The sequence below is a fragment of the Euleptes europaea genome, chromosome 13, assembly GCF_029931775.1.
Source record: "Euleptes europaea isolate rEulEur1 chromosome 13, rEulEur1.hap1, whole genome shotgun sequence".
NCBI lineage: Eukaryota > Metazoa > Chordata > Lepidosauria > Squamata > Sphaerodactylidae > Euleptes > Euleptes europaea.
In genome coordinates, this window is record NC_079324.1 from 43,438,173 (window position 1) to 43,461,864 (window position 23,692).

Sequence of the window (23,692 nt, forward strand, 5' to 3'; positions counted from 1 at the left end):
GAAGCATAGAGGAGTGGGCAAATGGCTAGGAGTTGCAAAGACCGGGAGGAGCAATATTCCCCTCTCGGGGCTGCAGGCGTCCAATCTCTGCTTCCAGCTGTACACACTGGGAACTCTGTTTCTGCCTTGCGTTCCTGCCCTCCCCTGCTGCCCCCCCTCCAAACTACAGAGCAAGGGCAAGCTGCTCACCCAGTGACATCTGTGACTCCCAGTAATCAAGCTTTCCTGTGTGCACAGTGAGGAAGGTTTGCCGAACGCATCTCTTGTGCTACTGCTTGAATATTCATCGGCAAATATTCGCTGGCTTATTATGCATTCTGTAATTGTAGCTAATGAAAGCAACGAACTTGAACTCTGAACCAAATTGAGCTTAACCCAAGGACATGGTACACATTGCAGGCAATTCTGTGATTCTTCAACTTTTTATTTTAAGGAAAGCAGCCACAGGAGGCTGAAACAGGAGACAGAAGCTGCTTTTAACTCTTTCCCCTTATATAAGGTTGCCAGGTCCCTCTTTGCCACCGGTGGGAGGCTTTTGGGGCGGAGCCTGAGGAGGGCGGGGTTTGGGGAGGGAGGGACTTCACTGCCATAGAGTCCAATTGCCAAAGCGGCCATTTTCTCCAGGTGAACTGATCTCTATCTCTATTGTCATAGCAGATCTCCTGTTAGTACCTGGAGGTTGGCAACCCTATCCTCATTCTGTATCTTTTTCCTCATGCAGAGTATGAGCTTGTGGGGGTCTGATTCTGAGCAACAAAATGGCAGGAAAGGAACAAGCTAAGAAGCTCTTTCCTCTCCACACTAGTGTTCTACTCCCAGTTTTGGCCTCCCAGGATTGCTTTTCATTTTTAAAAAGTCAGGAAAAAGCATCAAGGAACTAATGGGCTGTAGTCTGGTCTTCTTTGAAGTTTGGAAGAGTGTTCTGAAATTGATTCAAGTTCTTTGAAAAGAACAAGAAGTCCAATGGAGAGATCTTCTGACTTTGAAAACCAAAGCCATTTCCATCTGGATAAGGGTTGCCAACCTGGAGTTGGGAAATTCTGGGAGATTTGGGAATGAATCATGGGGAGGGAGGGAGGGGTGGGACCTCAGCAAGGTGTAATTCCGTAGAGTCCACCATCCAAAGCAGCCATTTTCTCCAGGGGAACTGATCGAAATAGTCTGGAGATCAATTGTAATGCCAGGAGATTTCCAGGCCCCACCTGGAATTTGGCAGTCCTAATTCTAAAATATTCCCTTTTTTGTCATTGGGAAGAGAATTGCAAAAGTATCAAAGACCAGCAATGGGAAGGTGGTTTCTTTTGTTTAATGTGCATGTATTTTACTGAATTACTATTTGGAATTAAGATAACATAAAGCCCTAGTCCTGTAGGACCTTAAAGACTAACAACATTTACACTAGCATAATCTTTGGTGAGGCAAAGCTCACTTCATCACATATACTGTACATCCATTAGGATGGTGCCTTTATATTCACAATGGTATGGGACAAGGTGTGGGAGGGACAAGAGACAAAGAGAGGACAGTTTAAAATACAATGAAATAAAAATGGTAATCAGTTCATTCAGAGTTAGGCTGACCATGCCTACCATTTTGAACGGGACAGTCCCGTTTTGGTCACATTTCCGGGCTGTCCTATCTTTTTCATTAAAATGTCCATTTTGTCCCGTTTTGAATAAGCCAAGCCAGTTTTGTTGCCGCCCCCTCCCCACGTAGCTTTATTTTACACTCCGAAGGAAAAGGCACAACTTTCCAGCTTTGGGTCAATCAACACATACCCACCCGCACAGCCCACTGAAGATAATGGGAGCCTGGCCTGCCAATCACCTTGCATGAGCTCCTTTGAAATACATTACAACACACAAAGAGTTGCAAAGAAAATGTGGAATGGATTTTCCAGTAAGGTCTCTCAACCCAGATACACTACTCTGGGACTGGAATGTCAGCCCCCAGAGTGGAAGGACAGCCCTTGGGATGAGCAGCAGTGTTCAGGGACTGGATTACCAGCCCCCAGGGGTGGAATGACAGCCCCCGGGACTAGCAGAAGTGTTCTGGGACTGGAATGACAGCCCCAGGGGTGCAATGATGGCCCTTCTATACGCTTGACAATTCTTTCTTTAATAATGCTTTCCATCAATTTATCTGGAACAGACGTTAAGCTAACTAGCCTGTAATTTCCTGGGTCCCCCCTGGAACCTTTTTTTATAAATGGGTGTTACATTGGCCATTCTCCAGTCCTCTGGTACAGAAGACGGTGAAAGGGAGACAGGAAAGAGGTCTATAAAATTATGCATGGTATGGAGAGAGTGGACAGGGAGAAGCTTTTCTCTCTCTTTCCCATAATACTAGAATGTGGGGGCATCTGCTGAAGCTGGAGAGTAAGATATTCAAGACAGATAAAAGGAAGTATTTTTTCACACAACGCATAGTTAAATTGTGGAACTCCCTGCCCCAGGATGTGGTAATGGCTGCCAACTTGGAAGGTTTTAAGAGGGGAGTGGACATGTTCACGAAGTAGAGGGGTATTCATGGCTTCTAGTTGAAATGGATACTAGTCATGATGCATACCTATTCTCTCCAGGATCAGAGGAGCATGCCTATTATCTTAGGTGCTGTGGAACACAGGCAGGATGGTGCTGCTGCTGTCTTCTTGTTTGGGGGCTTCCTGGGGGCACCTGGTTGGCCACTGTGTGAACAGACTGCTGGACTTGATGGGCCCTGGTCTGATCCAGCAGGGCTTTTCTTATATTCCTATGTCTTCTTTCCAAGCTAAACAGTCCTAAGCGTTTTAACCGCTTCTCATAGGGCAGTTGCTCTGGTCCCCTGATCATTTTGGTTGCTCTTTTCTGCATGAAGCTCTGCAATATCCTTTCTTAGGTGTGGTGACCAGAACTATACACACGATTCCAAGTGTAGTCTCAACATAGATTTGTACAAGGGCAGTATGGTATCAGCAGTGCATTAATATTTTTCATGTTGCTGTACAATTATACAAAATTATTACAATTAAATATTTTTATTTAGTAGTGTGGATATTTCCTATATTTTCCTATTGCGCATTATTTTTTCTGAATATGGCATTCATGTACTCTTGTTACTATTGATGTATAGTTGGAACATATTGAGAAACCATGGCCCCAGGAGTATAAAAATATTTTTTATTTAAGCTCTTGGTTTGAGAAATGTAGTGATTAGCTAAAACAACTAAAATATAGTGGAATGTTGTATGTACTATAAAATAACAGACAATAAGGCAGAAGATGTCATAATGTTCCGTGTGATAGACTATTTTATTAAGAGCCGTTATAATTAAATTCTTTTTTCAGCTGATCAAATTTTAGACATTATTTTAACTATTTATGAATTTTTTAATGTAAGCTGGTCTTTGATCATAATAAATAAAATGCTGATGATAAAATAACAGTATTATTTTTAAATTTCTCAATGTGATTTTAGCCAGTCCCCTTCTACATCTACCTAAAGTTTTGTATGGGTTCTGTCACTGACGAAGCTCAATATGTTTGTGTAATGAAACTTTTTAATATCATATTGCTTTTTCATGATTACAGAATATTACATAACCCCTGTCCTGTTTTTGGCACCCCAATGTCCCATTTTTGTCTCAAGGAAATATGGTCAGCCTATTCAGAGTGGCTAAAGGTCACCCCCAATTGTTGTTAGACAGGCAAAGTAGGATTGACACAAAATCAAATGCAGATACAACAGAAAGTTACAGAAGAATATGCAAGGTAGTAGTACTGACCTGGATGGCCCAGGCTAGCCTGATCTTGTCAGATCTCAGAAGCTAAGCAGGGTCAGCCCTGGTTAGTATTTGGATGGGAGACCACCAAGGAAGTCCAGGGTTGCTATACAGAGGAAGGCACTAACAAACCACCTCTCTTAGTCTCTTGCCTTGAAAACCCCATAAGGAGTCACCATAAGTCGGCTGCGACTTGATGGCACTTTACACACACACACACAGTAGTACCTAAAGTGAGCGAGGCCCCGTTAAATAAGAGTTGGCTATGCACCCAAAGGACTGCTTCCCACATTATAATTTTAGATGTACTCCTGAGACCTTTTAAGTTAACACCTAGCTTTCAAAGTAACTTTGTTATTTCTTTTTCTGAAACGCACTTGTTAAGATATGGTAATTATTGACTTATTCTCTTTTAAAAGAGGGATTTCTCTTCATAGAAAAAAAATCAATGCACCTTTTTGAAATGGAAGCCTTTGCAGTTATTTTATATTACACACTGAGGCGGGGGGGGGGGGGGCTCTAGCAGGAGCACAGGAAAGTTTGGGAAGACCTTGCTTGCCTCTGAGCATCTACAGAGTGAAATGCTGAAATTCTGCAGGACCTCCCTTCCTGCCCCTCCTCTCTTCAAATTTCTTTTTGATCATAACAGAATCGATAAGAAACAGACTCCAAAATCTTAAAAAAGAGGGAAAGAAATGGATAGCTGGATTTCAGGGTAAAGAAGAATTAAGAGAATTTCTTTTGACAATGCTAATTCAAAGTGGTGGCAGCTCACTTGGCAGGACATGGAAAAGAGTCCAACTGCTGCCACTGAGCACATCTGAAAGGGGAAGAGAACCTGGTACCCTTACCAGAGGGCATCAGGAAGAGGGAGTGGCACTTGTAGACATCCCCCAGCAAGAGCACCACCTCCATTTCCTCATTTAATACCGCTCAGGTGGGGAAGCTGCAAGCCTCCCAACTAGGATTGCCAGCTTTAGGTTGGGAGATACCTTGGGGGTACAGCCTGAGGAGGGTGGGGTTTGGGGAGGGCAGAGACTTCAATGCCATAGAGTCCAATTGCCAAAGCGGCCCTTTTCTCCAGGGGAACTGATCTCTGTCACCTGGAGATCGGTTGTAATAGCGGGAGATCTCCAGCCACCACCTGGAGGTTGGCAACCTTACTCCCGACAACTCACCACCTAAAATCATAACTGCAACAAAAACACAGGTCTATTAGCAAGGAACTAACTGCCGCTCTTCCGCATCTCTAAGGCCTCTAGGAATATGGTAGAGGGTGGCTACCTTTTGCTTCCTATCTGCATCCTTTTTTTTATCCCACTCTCTTTAAGAAGCTTGCTTATACAGCTCCCCGTTCCTTGTTTATCCTCACAACAACATCTCTGTGAGGTAGATTAGGCTGAATGAGAGGGGATTCTGATGTTGAAAATCCAAAGTGGCAGTGCTTTTGGATCCGGGGGGGCTGATATTGTGTCTGTGGTGTGTCTCCCCCCACACACAGGCACTCAAGTGCAACCTCTCTATGTTTCTAGCCCCTCTGAGGAGTTCCTCCTCTCTCAGCCACCTGTGGGACTCAGTCCTTTGGTCACTCAGCTGACATCTTGGCAATGATGGATAAGAGTCCCCTCTAGAAAGACGATGCGCTGTGCACAGAGAGGAACTCTCCGATCCTGAAATGAGGAGGAAATGGCTATCGAATTCAAAGCCAAGGGTGCCCCCTGCTGGGTACCAAACCCTGGAATTGTTCTTGTTTTAAAAAAGGGCGATTCAGAGGGGATAGAGCTAGTGTTTCATTTGAAAAGCAAAAAAGGCAGGCCCAAATTCAAGTCAAATATGCTCATGCGTAGGGTTGCCAGGTTCCTCTTCGCCACCGGCGGGAGATTTTTCAGGCAGAGCCTGAGGAGGGTAGGGTTTGGGGAGGGAAGGGACTTCAATGCCACTGAGTCCAGTTGCCAAAGCGGCCATTTCCTTCAGGTGAACCGATCTCTATCGGCTGGGGATCAGTTGTAATAGCAGGAGATCTCCAGCTAGTACCTGGAGGTTGGCAACCCTACTCATGTGTCATTCTGACACTAACTATGGCTGCTACCTTTTTTTTTTCCGGCCCTGCTCCCGCAACTTCCTGACACATCAATAGGAAGCAGAACAGTGCCAGAAAAGCGGCTTCCAGTTTCTGTCACCTAGGTAGGGAGATAAGAAAAACCATGCTGGATCAGACCAAGGCCCATCAAGTCCAGCAGTCATGTGTAGGGTTGCCAGGTCCCTCTTCGCCACTGGAGGGAGGTTTTTGGGATGGAGCCTGAGGAGGGCGGGGTTTGGGGAGGGACTTCAATGCCATAGAGTCCAATTGCCAAAGCGGCCATTTTCTCCAGGTGAACTCATCTGTCGGCTGGAGATCGGTTGTAATAGTGGGAGATCTCCAGCCCAGTACCTGGAGGTTGGCAACCCTAGAGGGGAGGGAACTCAGCAGGGATGTGATGCCACAGAGTCCACCTGCCAGAGCTGCCTTTGCCTCCAGAGGAACTGACCTCCTTAGTCTAGAGATCAGTGGTAATCCTGACAGGACTCCAGGCCTCACTTGGAGGTTAGTAACCCTAATTGCAGCCTCAGCCTTCTGCCTTGGAGCTCTGCCCTTCTAGGGTGGCCATCTTTATTTCTGGATCTGCTCCCTTTTCCTTACTGACAGCCCGATTCAGCAAGGCAAGTAGCAGGTAAGGATCCTTCCGGCATGGAGGCAAAAGTTTCACTTGCTTTCTTTCTGCATATCGGGTTGCTTTTAATAGAACCAGAGCACGACTGGGAGAAAAGATGTCGAAAGTCTGCGGAGGGCAGGGTTTGGGGAGGAGAGGGACTTCAATGCCATAGAGTCCAGTTGCCAAAGCAGCCGTTTTCTCCAGGGGAACGAATCTCTATCAGCTGGAGATCAGTTGTAATAGCAAGAGATCTCCAGCTAGTACCTGGAGGTTGGAGCAACCCAAAACAGCACTATAAAGCAAATAAGTGAAATTTATAAAGTGCAAAGTGAATAAATATATACAGCATATACAAAGGGAGTACAAACAGATACAAAATTTACACTAACAATCCAATAAATATGACTTATCAAGAGGATGCCAAAGATCCTAATTCAACAGGTAAGTTCAAGTATTCTACCAATTAAGGTATCATTTGATATTAGAATTTTTTGAGTCTTTCAAATTCTTTTTAGGTTACAGCTATTGGAACAAAGCCACAGGAAAAAGATGTCAGACGTGTCAGACATCTTTTTCCTGTGGCTTTGTTCCAATAACTGTAACCTAAAAAGAATTTGAAAGACTCAAAAAATTCTAATATCAAATGATACCTTAATTGGTAGAATACTTGAACTTACCTGTTGAATTAGGATCTTTGGCATCCTCTTGATAAGTCATATTTATTGGATTGTTAGTGTAAATTTTGTATCTGTTTGTACTCCCTTTGTATATGCTGTATATATTTATTCACTTTGCACTTTATAAATTTCACTTATTTGCTTTATAGTGTTATAGTACTGTTTTGGGTTGCTCCAATTATCCTTACAGCACTGAGCCTTCTTTTTTTGTGGAGTACCTGGAGGTTGGCAACCCTACCAACAAGCCAGAAGGCGGCAGCAAACAAGGAGAAAATGATTTGAAGCTTCTGGTTTGGGGCAGTATCCATTCCGATACTTACACTAATGCCAGGACTCAGGCTTGGACAGGACTCGCTCCGTTATGGCTTTTCCTTTACTAGTTTTGTAGATGGCTCCGCAGGTGCCGCTTGGCCACGAGGAGCGGCCCCTGCCAGAATCCCCTCTTCTACACAGGCGTTCCAGTCCTCGGGCCACCTTCAGAAGGCTTAGCGGCCCGCCTGCCAAGGCACCATGTGTGCTCGCGACAAAGCCAGGCAGCAAAAGTGTGGAGCTGCAGCCCAAGCAGGAAAAGCCACCAAAATCATGCTGGGGTCGGGCATCCTCCGAAGAGACACCAAATCCCTTCATTGGGTAGCCTGCCATGAGCTCAGGGAGTCTTGGCTCTGAACAGCAATGGGCTCCCTCGGCTGACGCGACTACAATCTTTCGCTAACCGCTCTAATTCAATTATCAGCTCTTCCGATATTCCTGTGCTGCTCCGAACTGTGATGGGGAATTTGTAGCTGGCCCCAAACTGGATTTGCTTTTCCATTACAGCGGCTGCGTTCTTATCATAGCGAGGGGCCTGGCGCATTAGCATTCTCCACATCGAGGGGGATGTGCTAAAGCAGTATTAAAGTCTTTTCCCTCCTTCCTCATCAATCCACCAAAAAAAATAAACAGTCATCCCCCTTTAGCAGCAGAGAATGCCTTTTCCACCTTCACATGGCTAATAGGATGTTGTGTGAGGGGCTAGTTGATCTGAGGAACTGTCAAGCTCTCTTCCAGTTCTATGCAAAGAAGTAATGGGGAGATTTCCAATCTATTTTCTGACACCAGGTAATGCTTCAGTTTGTTGCACAAACAGCAGAAAGAGGCAGTCAGTTTTTCAAGTCCTTCCTCTCACTCATCCTTCCTTCTTTATGCGGCGAAAAACTATTAAGGGCATTTTCTGAAGGCGCTTTTTAGGTGGCAGCACCTGGAACTGGTAGACATAGCAGCAAGGGAGAGACAGCCACCATGTTCCTTTGGGACTCCCTGCAGTGGCATTCAGCTGTTTTAGTTTTTTAAGGTAGTTATACCCCGCTTTTCTCCCCACTAGAGACCCAAAATGACTTACAGCTTCTTTCCCTCTTCCTCTATCTTATCCTCACAACAACCCTGTGAAGTAGGTTTGGCTGAAAAGGAACGATTGGCCCAAGCTCACCCAGCAAGCTTTCATGGCAGAGTGATAGGGTTGCCAACCTCCAGGCGTTAGCTGGAGATCTCCTGCTATTACAACTGATCTCCAGCCGATAGAGATCCGTTCCCCTGGAGAAAACGACTGCTTTGGCAACTGGACTCTATGGCATTGAAGTCCCTCTCTGCCCCAAACCCTGCCCTCCGCAGGCTCCAACCCCCAAAAACCTCCCATTGGTGGCGAAGAGGGACCTGGCAACCGTACAGAGTGAGGATTTGAACCTGGGTCCTAGTCTGACACTCCCAACACAACACCATGCTGGCTTTTTAAAAGTTTTGTCATTGCTTTTCATTGCTTCCTGTGTAACCGATTTGCTACCATTCACTTGTTCATCTGGTCAACAGCCCTGCGGCCATTAACATTCCCAGTCTACGGGTGGGGAACAGAGATGGAGAGAAAAGGAAGGACTTGCTGAAGGCTGCTTTAACGGGAAGAGACTTCAGCCTGCTGTTCCAGGGCACAGAACTCGAAGAAATGACGTATTGCTTGGCCAGCCTGCAGGTGACCAGGTTTGACCCCGACGTCCCCCACTGAGCTGCCTTTAATGGCATCCACAATGAGCCACTCAACAACGACGGCTGCCCCACATGTCTCATGGCGCAGTCACTGTGGTCCATCAGCAGAACTCTGAAAGCTGGGAAAGGTGAAAAGGGCAGCTATCGCCCCACAAAGCAGGACTGGCCATCAATATGGCCACTGGCCACTTTTTCAGAAAGGGCCTTGCTCCTGTGCCTTCAGCAGCAGCAGGATACACCAAAATGTACCTGGCGAAGACTTTCTCTACTAGGAACGCTTCCTGCTGCAATCCTGAATAATTTCCTGAATAATGCACAAGTTTTGCTGGAAAAGCAAGGGTTCCACCTGGTGGTCGATGTTGCTAATAGCGTCCCTTCATTATTGAGTAGCCAAGTGGTGCAGTGGTTAAGAGTGGTGGTTTGGAGCGATGGACTAATCTGGAGGAGCAGGTTTGATTCCCCACTCCTCCACATGAGCGGCGGACGCTAATCTGGTGAACCGGGTTGGTTTTCCCTCTCCTCCGCATGAAGCCAGCCGGATGACCTTGGACTAGTCACACCACCTACCTCACAGGGTGTCTGTTGTGGGGAGGGGAAGGGGAGGTGATTGTAAGCCGGTTTGATTCTTCCTTAAGTGGTAGAGAAAGTCGGCATGTAAAAACCAACTCTTCTTCAAGTCTTAGAAGCCGCAGAAGAATTCCTGAAGAGCATCAGAAACAGCTTCCCCCTTTCACGTGAGTGTGGTTCTGTCCCTCAGCCAACCCTCAGAGCTTGATAGCTGCACCACCCCAATACCCGACCTTGTTGTTTCCACTGAGATGGGTGAACACTTCTCAGCTTACTATGTACAAGCTCTCTTGGGCAGAAGAAGCTTTGTATGTTTTGTGAACAGTCACCCCTGGCTCCTCATTTGGTACATGGGGGTTCTTGGTTAGGGCTCCTGGCAGCATCCAGGTGCCCCCCAAAAAAATTCAACTCAGGGGCCCTCCTCACACCACCCAGACCCAATCCAAACATTGTGTGAGATCAAATGACATGACTTGCCCAGCTCTGCCCCCCGCCCTCCAGAATGTCCAGGGTTCCTGGAAGTGATGTCCCCCTAAGTCCCCTCTTCCTTAACAGTCCTGTTCATGCTCCCTGGGGCCAGAAGCTTGATTTCACCCCACACCACCATTAATTCACTTGTCGTATCCCTCCTTCAAGACACTCAGGGTGCCATACATGGAAGAGGTGCATTTCCTCCCTCACAACAACCCTGCAAGGGAGGTTAACCTGAGGAGGAGTGACAGGCAAAAGCAAACCCACAACGAGTTTCATGGGCTGAGCAAGGATTCAAACCCAGTTCTCCTCCATTTCACAGCAACCCTTTGAGTTAGGCTAGCTTGAGAGAGAGAATGCGTGGCCAAAGGTCACCCAGTAAGCTTCATGGCCAAGAAAGGGTGTGGACCTAGGTCTACTCAGTCCTAATCCAGTACTCTAACCACTATACCAGACAGCAGTTGGCTTTCCTAAACTGAATCAAGACCAAGCTAGTCAAAACAAGCTACAGAAAGCAATACCCTACCCATGAACTCTAAGCTCCAAAGTGAGCTCATGAGTTCCACCCCCAACTCCCTCCCTACCCATTGATTACTAATATCTTCATGATGGATTTTAATGACTGTGAATTCCTGAGGGAATGAACTTTGGCTAAAAAGGTAGTATACATTTAAGAGAGGCACAGCAATGTTCCCATTTTACAGATAGGAGGACTAACCATGCATTCCTAAGGAGAGTTACTCCAGTCTAAGCCCATTCCTCCCCCTGAATCCAGGAGCCAGAGATGAAGGCCCAAACACTCCACGGAGGAATCCTGGCTCCCATTAAGCCCTGCCTTTGGGTCTCCCTCCTCCATATGGATTGATTGATCAACACAAACAGACTCATCGGGGAAGCTCCCAATTTCAAACAGTGCTGTTTTTTAAAAAGGGCTCAGTTAGCTAGTAAGATGCTATCAAAGCCATGAAGCATTACATTCAGCAGGATGATAACAACATGAGATTATTCTCTGGCAGAATCAGAAAGTTAAAGAAAGAAAAACAGTTTAACACAGTACCGCTCAGCTTTCATTATCCGTCAGCATGTGACAACAGCCGTCAAAACATGCTGGAAGTTGGAAGAGAAGCACTGCAAACAACAATCTTGTCTAGAAAGAACAACGCTTGCTTAAAAATGCTTTTCTAGGTTGCAGGACTGATGTTGATGTATTGATTTTACTTCCGGGGATTTTCAACACAGCAAGAAGACTGGAGGTGAACCGAAGACTAGTGTGGTGGAGTGGCAAAATTTTAAACTGGGGAGACCTGGGTTCCAATCCCCACTGAAGTCCCTGGGTGACCCTGAGGCAAGCAATTCCCTTTCGACCTCACCTACCTTGCGGGTGCGCTATGAAGATAAAACAAAGTGCATATGCCCCTCCTGAGTTCCTTCAAGGAAGACTGAGATTTTAAAAATGGTGACCAGAGACCCTAGACCAGCTGACTGCTTGATGCAAGATCTTGCATGAATTAAAATCACGTACAGATACAGATCAACCCTCCTACACCTCCTTCTGATTAGTGCACATTAAAAACAGGGAGGCAGCGGACAGAGGACTTCTGCCCCAAAGAAGCAAGGTCAGTAGCTGGTCTGAACTGGGAGATATTAATTTCCAACCCAACTGAACCTGCATGGACAACTTGGGACAGCTCCATGCTTGGTGCCTCAGATGCAACTGACCCCTTGGGGGAGGGGCCGTGGCTCAGTGGTAGAGCATCTGCTTGGCATGCAGAAGGTCCCAGGTTCAATCCCCAGCATCTCCACTTAAAGGGAGTAGGCAAGTAGGAGATGAGAAAAACCTCTGCCTGAGCCCCTGGAGAGCCACTGCCAGTCTGAGTAGACAATTCTGACTTTGATGGACCAAGGATCTGATTCAGTATAAGGCAGTTTCATCTATTCATCCATGTGTCTGAGAGGCCTCTCTGGTGCTCCCCACTCCTGAGGGGAGGAATCCATACCAGCCATCAGAAAGACCTCCAAGGCAGTCCATTTGAAGAGAGAATTCAGCCAATTCTGGTTTCTGGTGGTGGTTGCAGTTCTATACATCAGAATGGTGGGAGGGGACTTATCTTTGTGATGTTATGTTGGTTCCTCTGTGGGGGACTGGGTTTTCATTGCTAATTGCATATTTATAGTATGTTTGCATGTCTTTGCTTTGTTGTTACCTGCTCTGAACAACCGGAATACAAATGTTCAAAAAGAAATAAATAAAAGACTGCAGCCAGCTCCAACAGTACTGATGTCCTCATTATCACCTTGGCTATGAAGTCCAGTTTTTTCAACAAGTGGTTCAACATCTCTAGCTGTTTAAGGCCCAGGAAAGGGGCCACATGAATCCTGGCATAGACATTATTATGCATGTTTAGTGATAGGGAACTGGGGGCAGAGGGAATACAATTACATAGAATTCCATTCCGGTGCAGAATTTTGCAAAGCCAACCTAAGCAGAATTACACTCTTCTTAGCAAGCTGACTTCAGTGGACTTAGCTAGGTGTAACTCTGCTTAGGATTGCACTGTTAAATCTATTTTAAGAGCTGAGTGCAAACAGCCTTGTTTCTAATTGAATCCTTCACTCGAGGGAAATAAGATACCACGGGCACAAGACGAAATCAGGCACTTTCTTTGCCATTTAAAAGATTTTAAAATTTTTATTTCTTTCTGCTTTTAAAGACCAAAAAAAAAAAAAAAACGGCTTGTGTGGTTTTCCCCAGTCCCAGAACACAGTTTCACCAGTCTTATTAAGCACCATTTTAAAAAAGTGTTATTGCCTGTTGCCTCTGCAAAAACTAGAAACAACATTAAAATAAGTGAAAAAATATTAAAGGCAGAGTTAGGTGTGATTGTTAGGACAATAAGACGGTGGGAATCCCAACTCAAAGTGAGCTTTCCCTTTCACCAAGTTCCAGAAAAGTGTGCAGAGAAAGCAGCAGCTTGGATCACAGGGGGTGGAAATCATCACAGAACTCCTCGAGAGGAGCAGCAGCAACCATTTCTTGCAAGGCAGATCCGCCTTTTCTCCTCCCACCCAGCACAAGGTCGGGTTTCTCCACGGGGAGAACTGCTGAGCCCCAACTCCCACACAGTCACTTCTTGACAGAGGCCAGATAGGCGAACCAGAAGAGGGCCACCAGGTTTCCAAACAGCACTCGGAACTGGTGGGAGAAGAAAACCGAGAACAGAAAAAGGAAAAAACTCAGCTTGTTGCCAAAGTAGTCGATTTCAGGATTATTCCAAATCAACTGCCCCAACTGGTTCAAGCAGGGATGGAGGCCCAGGAGACTCTGGCTGGCTTTTGGGGAGGGGCCGTGGTTCAGTGGTAGAGCCTCTGCTTGGCATGCAGAAGGTCCCACGTTCAATCCCCAGCATCTCCAGTTAAAGGGGCTAGGCAAGGAGGTGATGTGAAAGACCTCTACCTTGAGACCCTCGAGAGCCACTGCCGGTCTGAGTAGACAATACTGACTTTGATGGACCAAGTGTCTGATGCAGTATGAGGCAGCTTCATGTGTTCATGTGTCATAGGAAGGGCCTAGGTTCAAGTCTCCACATGGCTACAACACACCTTTGGCAAATGGTTAGGCCCCATTGGCAATTTATGCATGGGAGGTTTTACCTTGGATTTTTCACTCTTTAGATCACTGGTTCCCAATCGGGGGTCCGTGGACCCCCAGGGGTCCGCGAGAACTAAATTAAGGTCCGCGAAACAAAGTTATAAACCCATAATAAATTAATATTTTCAATTAAAAGTTCTCTATTATTCTAAGTTTAATGTTTAACTAACAGTTATGATTAAAGTTTATTTTCAAATTCTCGGAATTTTTATTTTGAACCTTGGGGTCCCTGCACCGAACAAAAAAGTCCTAGTGGTCCCTGGTCAAAAAAAGGTTGGGAACCACTGCTTTAGATGCACATTTTCCCCATCTAAATTCTCAAAACTCAACAATAAGCCCCCATCTAGAGTTTTGAGAATTCAGATGGGGGAAATGTGCATCTAGAGAGTGGCAAATCCAAGGCAAAACCTCCCATGCACAAATGGCTGAACCATTCACGTACATCAAAGGATCATAGGAAGAACACAGATGAAGACTGGATATCATGGGGGGGGGGGGTTAATAACCAGAACTTGTACACATAGATTTTCCTTAAAAAGACGGGCTAACTCACCTGGTATTTTTTCGATTAGGAAAAATAGAGACTCTGGCATGTATCTTCCAAGGCAGTTCTTCTGAGGGAATGATATTTTTGTTTGCAGAAGAGGCAACAGCAATTCCCTCCTACTGCAGACCCCCCACTTTGCTCCCTACACAGTTCCTGGGGGTCTACTGACCACCAGAAACAAAATTTCAAGGATGGGGGGACTCAGTGGGCTGCAGCAGAAGGGAAAGCAGGAAAGCCCCATCCTGCAAGGTCCGGAGATGGCTGAATACACTTCATGGAAGGGGTGCAGTAATGGGAATTGTGATAGAAGTCTATACAATTTTGAACAGAGTGGACAGATGGCATCTTCTCCTCTCTTTCTTCCTCTCTCAAAAGATCAGAACTCACGTTAACCACACACACAAAAATTTCAGGCTGACCAAATGAAGGATTTCTTCCACAACACAAGGAGCACAGAATATGTCAACGGTGGATAGTTGAGAAGACTTTCACTTCTTGAAGGAGGGGCCCATCAACAGCTCTTAACCATGAAACTGAAATGGAACCTTCGTGTACAGAGGCAGTATACCCCTGAACTGCAGACGCTGACAAGCTATGATAGGGGAAGGGGCTGTTGCATTAGTGATCTGATTCTGAGCACCCAGAGGTCGCCTCTGCTGGAAACAGAATGCTGGACAACAGATATTTGGTCTGATTCAGAAGAGCTTCTGATACTGTAACCTTGGGGTGACTGGGAAAAAAACTATCATGACTTTACAGTCAGAGGAGATCCCCTTGAGCAAACCAGCAGGCCTTGGCCAAGCTGCAGCTCCCCCAGGTTCTGTAGTCCTGTCTTCAAAAGCAGAAATGAGAGGGCTGACTGAAAGGCCAAATTTACACATGCAGTTGGCCAGGGAGCTGCTTCCGTGCCACACCGCTAGAAAGCATGTGAGAATTAAACATGCCGCATGGGGAAACAAGACTTTCCAGCCTGATCTGCACGCTGCAAAGGGGGAGGAAAAGAACGGCACTCACCTGCACAGGAACATATTTGACGTTAATAAACTGGATCGGCGTCCACATTTTCCAGTTCATTTTCAGCGCCGGCCAATAACCAGAATTTATCCTCTTCGTGAAAGCTGATGTGTCTTTCCCCTAAAAAACAAGCATGGCAGCAGCTGACCACACCAAGCTTCCCTCTCCCACTCCTGGAGCCCATTAAGAAGATATCAGAACCTCCCCACAATTTTGCCTCATTTTTTTCTTTTTCAGCACTCGGGCTCCAGCACTGTTTCCTTGCATAACTACTTCCAGAAGGGGGCTTGGCACCTGAACACTCAGCTCACAAACCAGCCTAGTCTACAAGCGCTGTTAAGAGTGCCACTTTCGGCAAATCTCTGCCACCTCCAGCTTGAAAACTAAAGGGGTGGGTACCAGATTACGTTCTGAGGATTCCAGTTGCTGACCCCCCTAAATTAAAGCGGCCATGACAAGGCATACGGATTTTGTACTGGCATTCGAAATCCATACATTCCAATACAGAATGTCTGGGAACCTAGAATTTTGTTGGGTACAAGGAATGGGGAGGCGGGTGGGGAAATCAACTCCAACTTTCTATTTATCTATCACCCAGTCAGTACAGCAAGCCCCCACTTAATTCTAACACCCTAGGAGCTCTCTAATATTGCTTTGCATGGCTCAGACACAGTACTTTTCAGTGGAATTAGCATGTGTGCTCATTGAGGGCTGATCCAAAATGTTTGTCACTCGGTTCCTCAACACCTAGACATAATTCACAAACACCAGCCTATCAACACTCAATGCCAGCAACTTCAGGAAATGTGGGAGCCGGCCATGGAAAAATCAATCACCGAAGAAAGCACTTTTCTTTTATGAAATTGCCTGGCATGATCACAAATACATTACTCTCAGCAGAGCCTGTTCGCAGGCTCAGGAGCGATCACTGAGAGCCAGCGTGGTGTAGTGGTTAAGAGTGGTGGTTTGGAGCGGTGGACTCTGATCTGGAGAACCAGGTTTGATTCCACACTCCTCCACATGAGCGGTGGAGGCTAATCTGGGGAACTGGATTTGTTTCCCCACTCCTACACATGAAGCCAGCTGGGTGACCTTGGGCTAGTCACAGATCTCTCAGCCCCACCTACCTCCCAGGGTGTCTGTTGTGGGGAAGGGAAGGTGATTGTAAGCCAGTTTGAGTCTTCCTTAAGTGGTGGAGAAAGTCGGCATATAAAAACCAACTCTTCTTCTGAGTAGCATGCAGGCACACATTATGAATCAGCCCTCAGAGAGCACACATGATAATTTCACTGAAAAGTACTGTGTCAGGGCCATGCAAAGCAATACTAAAGAGCTCCTAGGGTGTTGGAATCAAGTGGGGGCTTGCATGTGTGAACTATGGGCATCAAGGGATGAATCTGAGCATGTGAACCAGCCCTATCGCCACAAGCTAAAGACCAGGACTTACCTCCAGCAGGTTCATGACAAAGAAAAAGAGCAAAAGGAAGGCTGGGGCAACAACGACCCTATCCAGCAAGAGTCTCTTGACCGTGGAAAAAGGCACATCGGGCGGAAACAGCTGGTCCAAGTACAGGTAGAAGTAGTGACTCAATGGTCCTGTAAACAAGAACCTGGCAAACCAAGGACAGAAAAGGCTGCACATTTTTTCATACTGACCTAGTAGCAAATTGACAAGTTGTAAAGACTCAACTTAGGCCTGGCTGCTGGTGTAACAGAAACACCTACATGTTCCCTGACAGCTATTGGCTGAGCTGCCATGATGTCATGAAATATTTGCCAACATTCTGGCAGCTCAGAGTTAAATGGCCAGGAATGGAGTGTCAGCAGTGCAGATTCTGCGAGGGAAGTGAGAGATCAGTTCAGGTGTGTACGGGGGGATTCACCAGAGAGCCAGAGGCACAGAAGGAACAGCATTCTACTGGCTTGGAAGAGGGAACAGAGGCACCCACAGCAGGTTAAGAGGACAAGGGCTGGAAAGGTGTGAGAGACGATCCACAGGTGGAGAGGCTGAAGAAAAGGCTACAGAATAGGAAGCACGCTGGCAGAACTGGTAAATTACAAATCAGAGATGGGATGAAGGAGGCCACAGCCTGGCGGAACTGCTCAAAACAGACCTCAAGAAAAGAGGATGAGGGAAGAATATCACAAAGAGACAGGAGTGGCTGTATGATTTTAGGAGGAGGAGGAAGAGAAAGAGGAGAAGGAAGAGGAAGAAGAGCTGGGTTTTATAAGCTGACTTTCTCTACCACTTAAGAATCAAACCAGCTTACAATCACCTTCCCTTCCCCACAACAGACACCCTGTGAGGTAGGTGGGGCTGAGAGAGCTCTAAAGGAGCTGTGACTAGCCCAAAGTCACCCAGCTGGCTTCATGTGTAGGAGTGGGGAAACCAACCCAGCTCACCAGATTAGCCTCCGCCGCTCATGTGGAGGAGTGGGGAATCAAACCCGGTTCTCCAGATTAGAATCCACCACTCCAAACCACCACTCTTAACCACCACACCACGCTGGCCCTAAAGGCTGACGCCTGGGGGGGGGGGGCGGGGCCGGATGGATAACCAAAGGGAAGCAAATGACGGAGGGGAAGGTCACACACGGATGTGAACTAGCCAGCCCTAACTCTGCCTGCAGGGAGTAGCAGCAATTGCCTGTTCCCAAAAGGCAGTCACAGATACGCCCTTTAGATCTTGACAGGCTTTCGGCAGAACCCTTTGCAATCAGCAGCCTGCTCGGTTCTTCCAAGTTGCAGCCTCCTCCCCGCCACCCACTTACCCGTAGGTGGCAAATCTCAAAGGCTCAGCCAAGTCAAAACTTTTCGAAGGGCCTTTCTTTTTCCGGCTCTTCTCGATGATCTGAGACAGGAGGCTCCCAAGAGCTGACAGAAGGGCACTATGGGGAGAGGGGGGGGGGAGAGAAGATCAGCATCTGGGGCCAAAACCAAAAAGGTCATGTAAGCATCCTATTCCGGTGGCGCTCAGTCCCAGGCACAGAAAGTGGTGCAAAAGGCATCATAAGAAATCAGAAGAGTATGCATGTCAACTTCCCCATGGTAAATTTGTTTTTCCTGCCCGCTGAGAACAACTGCCCTATGAGGCATCTTGGCCATCTTCTGGTCACTAGGGGTGTGGGTGGGGGGAGGTAGTTGTGAATTTCCTGCATTGTGCAGGGGGTTGGACTTGATGGCCCTGGTGGTCCCTTCCAACTCTATGATTCTAGGAGCGGTTAAAATGCTTAGGGCTGTTTAGCCTGGAAAGGTGGTGGTTAAGGGCAGACATGATAGAGGTCTATAAAATGATGCACGGTTTGGAGAGAGTGTACAGGGAGAAGCTTTTCTCCCTCTCTCATAATACTAAAATGCGGGGTCATTTGCTGAAGCTGGAGGGTGAGAGATTCAAAACAGATAAAAGGAAGTATTTCTTTACACAATGCATGGTTAAATTGTGGAACTCCCTGCCCCAGGATGTGGTGATGGCTGCCAACTTGGAAGGTTTTAAGAGGGGACATGTTCATTGAAGAGAGGAGTATGAATGGCTACTAGTAAAAATGGATACTAGTCATGATGCATACCTATTCTCTCCAGGATCAGAGGAGCAGGCCGAATATATTAGGTGTTGTGCAATACAGGCAGGATGGCGCTGCTGCAGTTGTCTTGTTTGTGAGCTTCCTAGAGGCACCTGGTTGGCCACTATGTGAACAGACTGCTGGACTTGATGGGCCTTGGTCTGATCCAGCAGGGCTTTTCTTATGTTCTTATGTAAGGGAGAAGATTCTCACTTTAGCATCTCAAAGAGAAAATGTTCTTTCCAGGCAGGGAGATTTTCCTTTTTTTTCTTCTGGGTGGGTGATTCATACAAAGGTGCAATCCTCCACCTGCAGCCCAAATATCTATAACATGTGACCTATCTGCATGTGTAGATCAGCTCTGACTAACTTCCCTTGCTGCTCCCCTCTACACACACACACACCCCGCCACACCAATCAGACTGCCCAAAAATATCAGTAAGAATTTGTGCCACTGTGGGTCATTGCAGAGACAATAGCATCCAACAATCTCATCTTGGATTTAAAAGCATCGAATGAGCCCTGCTGGACCATACCAAACGTGTACCAAGCCCAGCATCCTGGTTCTCACCATGGCCTGAGGGTTTACCTTATGATTACATAAAGGTAAAGGTCCCCTGTGCAAGCACCGGGTCATTCCTGACCCATGGGGTGACGTCACATCCCAATGTTTCCTAGGCAGACTTTGTTTACAGGGTGGTTTGCCAGTGCCTTCCCCAGTCATGTTATTAACTCCAGGTAAATGGTTGCGCAAAAACTGGAGTCATTACTCACACAGGGAGGAGCATCACAAAATCAGAACAAATCAAGTACAAGGAAAGCGATTTGGAAATATTCTCATAGGGAGGGGCTGTAGCTCAGAGGTAAAGCAGGTGCTTTGCATCCAGAAGATCCGAGCATTGCTGGCATCTCTAGGATTGCAAGCAGCACAGTCAGGAAAGATCTCCACTCCTGGGGAGCCCCCACCAGTTAGAGAAGATAACACTGGGCTAGATGGAGCCTGTTCTGTGAGGTGCGTTTGTATGTTAAAATATATTGCCAGAGCACCTCCTCCCACAGGTTTGCTCCCACTTCTGTCTTAAGAAAGCAGAAAGTGAAGCAACTTCTTCATGCGCAAGAAGCCAGAGCAGAGCCCCAACTCCCACAGAGGAAAGATTAAGGGATCGTGTGCCAAGGCAGTGGCGCATACACAGGTCCTTGTCATGCATGGGTGTTGCATTTGGCAGCCTCTCCTGGTGACAAGCTTCTGCTTGAGGAAAAAATTAAGGAAGTAACACCTGCTATTACTTAAGACACACTTGCGGCTTGCGATAATCTGAGATATCCCTAACATTTTGCTTCCCAATGCGCATTATGACAAAAGGCCATTGATCCATGCCCCTGGGAGTAAAGTCATGCGATAGAAGAAGATAGAAGAGAGTGACACCAAATCGTCAGAGAGGGCCAGACATCCTTCAGGTTTTTGAGACACTCACAGAGCATGGCGATCGCTTGCTGGCCACTATAGTTTCTTATGGACGCTGAACCCTGATGGGTAAAACATTGCAAGACAATTTGCCCAATCGACCTGAATACTTACAAAGAATCCCAGTTGTTTCGCTTATGTTGCTCAAGTTAATAATTCACCTATCCAAGTATGAAGTCTGGGCAAATATTAATTTCCAAATCCCCACGAGCAATTCTCTAAGCCAAGCATGCTTTGTAACAAATCCTAACTCATGTTTTCAGAGAAACTTACTTTCACCCAAATCGGCTGCTAACCATAAGGCTATCCCCCCCACCCCCGACATGCTTACTTGTAAGTAAATCCCATTCAGCTTGGTGGGACTTATTTGTCAGTAAACATGAACACATGAAGCTGCCTTATACTGAATCAGACCTTTGGTTCATCGAGATCAGTATTGTCAACATAGACTGGCAGCAGCTCTCCAGGGTCTAAGGTAGAGATCTTTCACATCACCTGATCCACTTAACTGGAGATGCGGGGGGATTGAATCTGGGACTTTCGGCATGCCAACATGAATAACAACATGCTTAAGAATCAAGCTGTCAGGATCCAATTCCAAGTATGCCAGCTTTATTAAGTCCCCCTGAATTCAGTGTACCAAATCAGGTGTTGAACTGGTTGAAGGGAAGACCTTAAGACTTCAGTCTTATGCAAACTTTTTCGGGGACTAAGCCCCACCGAATACAGCAGAACTCACTCCTGAGTAAACATACTTAAGTTCAAACTGCAGATTTTACTTAGAGCTGCAGCGTTACTTTTCCAAGAAATTAAATCCTTTGGAATTAAGTGGGTCTTATTGCTGAGTAAACCTGCTTGGGATCAGGCTGTATGTTTTGTATAAATTAAGACTGTTATGTATATTTATCTAGGAGTAAGCCCCATTGAATATAACAGGACTTTTCTCGATTAGACATGCATACAATTGAACTGTGAGAATATTTATTAATAAATTAAGTCCCAGTTGAAAGTAGGGATTGTAAGACTGAGGCTTTCATGACAGTAAGCCTACTACGTAGAGCAATTGTTTTCCATTGATTAAAGCTGCCCAATGGCATGCATGCTTATCTGAATTTAAACCTCACAAAACTTCACTGGACTGAACAATGCGTGAGGTTGATGCTGCAGGTTTGGAGCACGCAGGTTGGTCCTCACTCAGGTTGGGGAGGGGCCGTGGCTCAGTCGTACAGCCTCTGCTTGGCATGCAGAAGGTCCCAGGTTCAAATCCGGCATCTCCAGTTAAAGGAACCGGCAAGTAGGTGATGTGAAAGACCTCTGCCTGAGACCCTGGAGAGCCACTGCCGGTCTGAGTAGACAATACTGAGTTAGAATCATAGAGTTGGAAGGGACCACCAGGGTCATCTAGTCCAACCCCCTGCACAATGCAGGAAATTCTGAATTACCTGCCCCCACCACCCCCAGTAACCCCTACTCCATGCCCAGAAGATGGCCAAGGTGCCCTCCCTCTCACGATCTGCCTAAGGTTATAGAATCAGCATTGCATGATTTGATGGAACAAGGGTCTGAGTCAGTATAAGACAGTTTCATGTGTTCACATTCCATTGCCAGCAAGGGCAGATGCCCATTTTGTGACAGCACACAATAAAAGACAGGAAAGTTGCTATGGGAGCGTGCCAGACACAGCATTCCTCAAGGCAACGAAGCCGGGGGCTCAACAGAAATCTGGCCATTTATTCATGGAAGGTTTTGCCTTCCTCCCCTCTTTTCCCTCTATTCATGGAAGGTTTTGCATTGGAGTTGCCACTCTATAGATGCACATTTTCCCCATCTGAATTCTCAAAACTCTGCATGGCGGCTTATTGTTGAGTTTTGAGAATATGGATGGGGGGAAAAGTGCATCTGAAGAGTGGCAACTCCAATGCAAAACCTTCCGTGAATAGAGGGAAAGGGGGGGGGGGGAAGGAAAGTACTGGTAAGCAGAATTACTCGGAAGTAAGCCCCACAGCGTCCAGCGAGTCCTGCTCCCACCTAAGCGCACCTAACAGACTGCATCTTTGGGATTAAATCAGGACATGGGCTGCATGCTTACTCGGAAGTAAGCCCCACGGAGTTCAATCGGGTCTTACTGCCGGCCAAGTCAACTCGGAGCCCCCCCGCTCCCCCGCCCCCCGGCTAATCTCGACACGCACCTGGACACCGCTTTAGTGAGCACCGGGTAGAGGCGCAGCAGGAGCAAGTAACGCGCGAGCAACTTCTGGGGCAGAGGCCCCGATCCGAGTTTGGAAAGCACGGGAGACATCGCACAGCAACCCAGCGGAGGGAGCGCAGTCACTGAGCATGCGCCCGAGCCTCCTTGTTTCAATAGGCACCCAAGGTCTTTTCTTCTCCGGGTTCCCTTCGGACAGCCCCGCATCACCCCAGAGTGGCAGCTACCCACAATACCAGCCAATCAGGGAAAGGGAGGGCGGGTACGCTGGACAAGGGGGCGGGGCGAGGAAAGGAGGCACACATCCAGGCTGAGAAAAGGCGGGTGCTTTCCTCGGTGAGGGACTAAATGGGCTTGTGGGCGGGGCGGAAAGCAAGGGGCGGACACCTTTCCAGCAAGTCCTGGGTGGGGCTTGAGGCCCGACCCAGGACACTTTCTTCCTTCCATCCTTCCTTCCCCTTCCTTTCGTTCTTTCTTTCTTTCTCCGTCCCTCCCCACTTTTTTCTTCCTTCCTTCGCTTTCCTTTCCCAGTTCCTGCCTTCCTTCCCCTTTCTTTCTTTCCGTCCCTCCCCCCTTTCTTTCATCCTTCCTTCCCCAGTTCCTTCCTTCGCTTTCCTTTCCCAGTTCTTTCCTTCCTTCCCCTTCCTTTCGTTCTTTCTTTCTCCGTCCCTCCCCCTTTTTCTTCCTTCCTTCCCCAGTTCCTTCCTTCGCTTTCCTTTCCCAGTTCCTTCCTTCCCCTTCCTTCCCCTTGCTTTCTTTCTTTTTCTCCGTCCCTCCCCCCTTTCTTTCTTCTTTCCTTCCCCAGTTCCTTCCTTCTCTTTCCTTTCCCAGTTCCTTCCTTTCTCCATCCCTCCCCCTTCCCTTCCTCTACTAGGGCTGCCAACCTCCAGGGGGTGGCTGGAGACCTGGCAACACTAGCAATAATGTCCGGTGGCTGAGCAAAGGACGAGTCCTGGAGAGATGCCCCATAGAGTTGGTCCTAAACAGGGAGAACGAGACGAGATTGACTTTGTCCTTAATATAATCCTACCGACCAATCGGAAAAGTCGCAGGCGTTGATACAAAAAAAG

General features: G+C 47.0%; 1 protein-coding gene across 1 annotated transcript; it reads right to left on the bottom strand.

The window, feature by feature from the left end:
- Positions 1-13,254: 13,254 nt before the first annotated feature.
- PXMP2 (peroxisomal membrane protein 2) lies at positions 13,255-22,755 on the bottom strand. Its single transcript, XM_056859239.1, is given in 6 exon segments — positions 13,255-13,374; positions 15,392-15,511; positions 16,839-17,001; positions 18,163-18,279; positions 22,606-22,721; positions 22,723-22,755. Coding segments are annotated over 6 exon segments (618 nt in total). The 3' UTR covers positions 13,255-13,305.
- Positions 22,756-23,692: the final 937 nt, after the last annotated feature.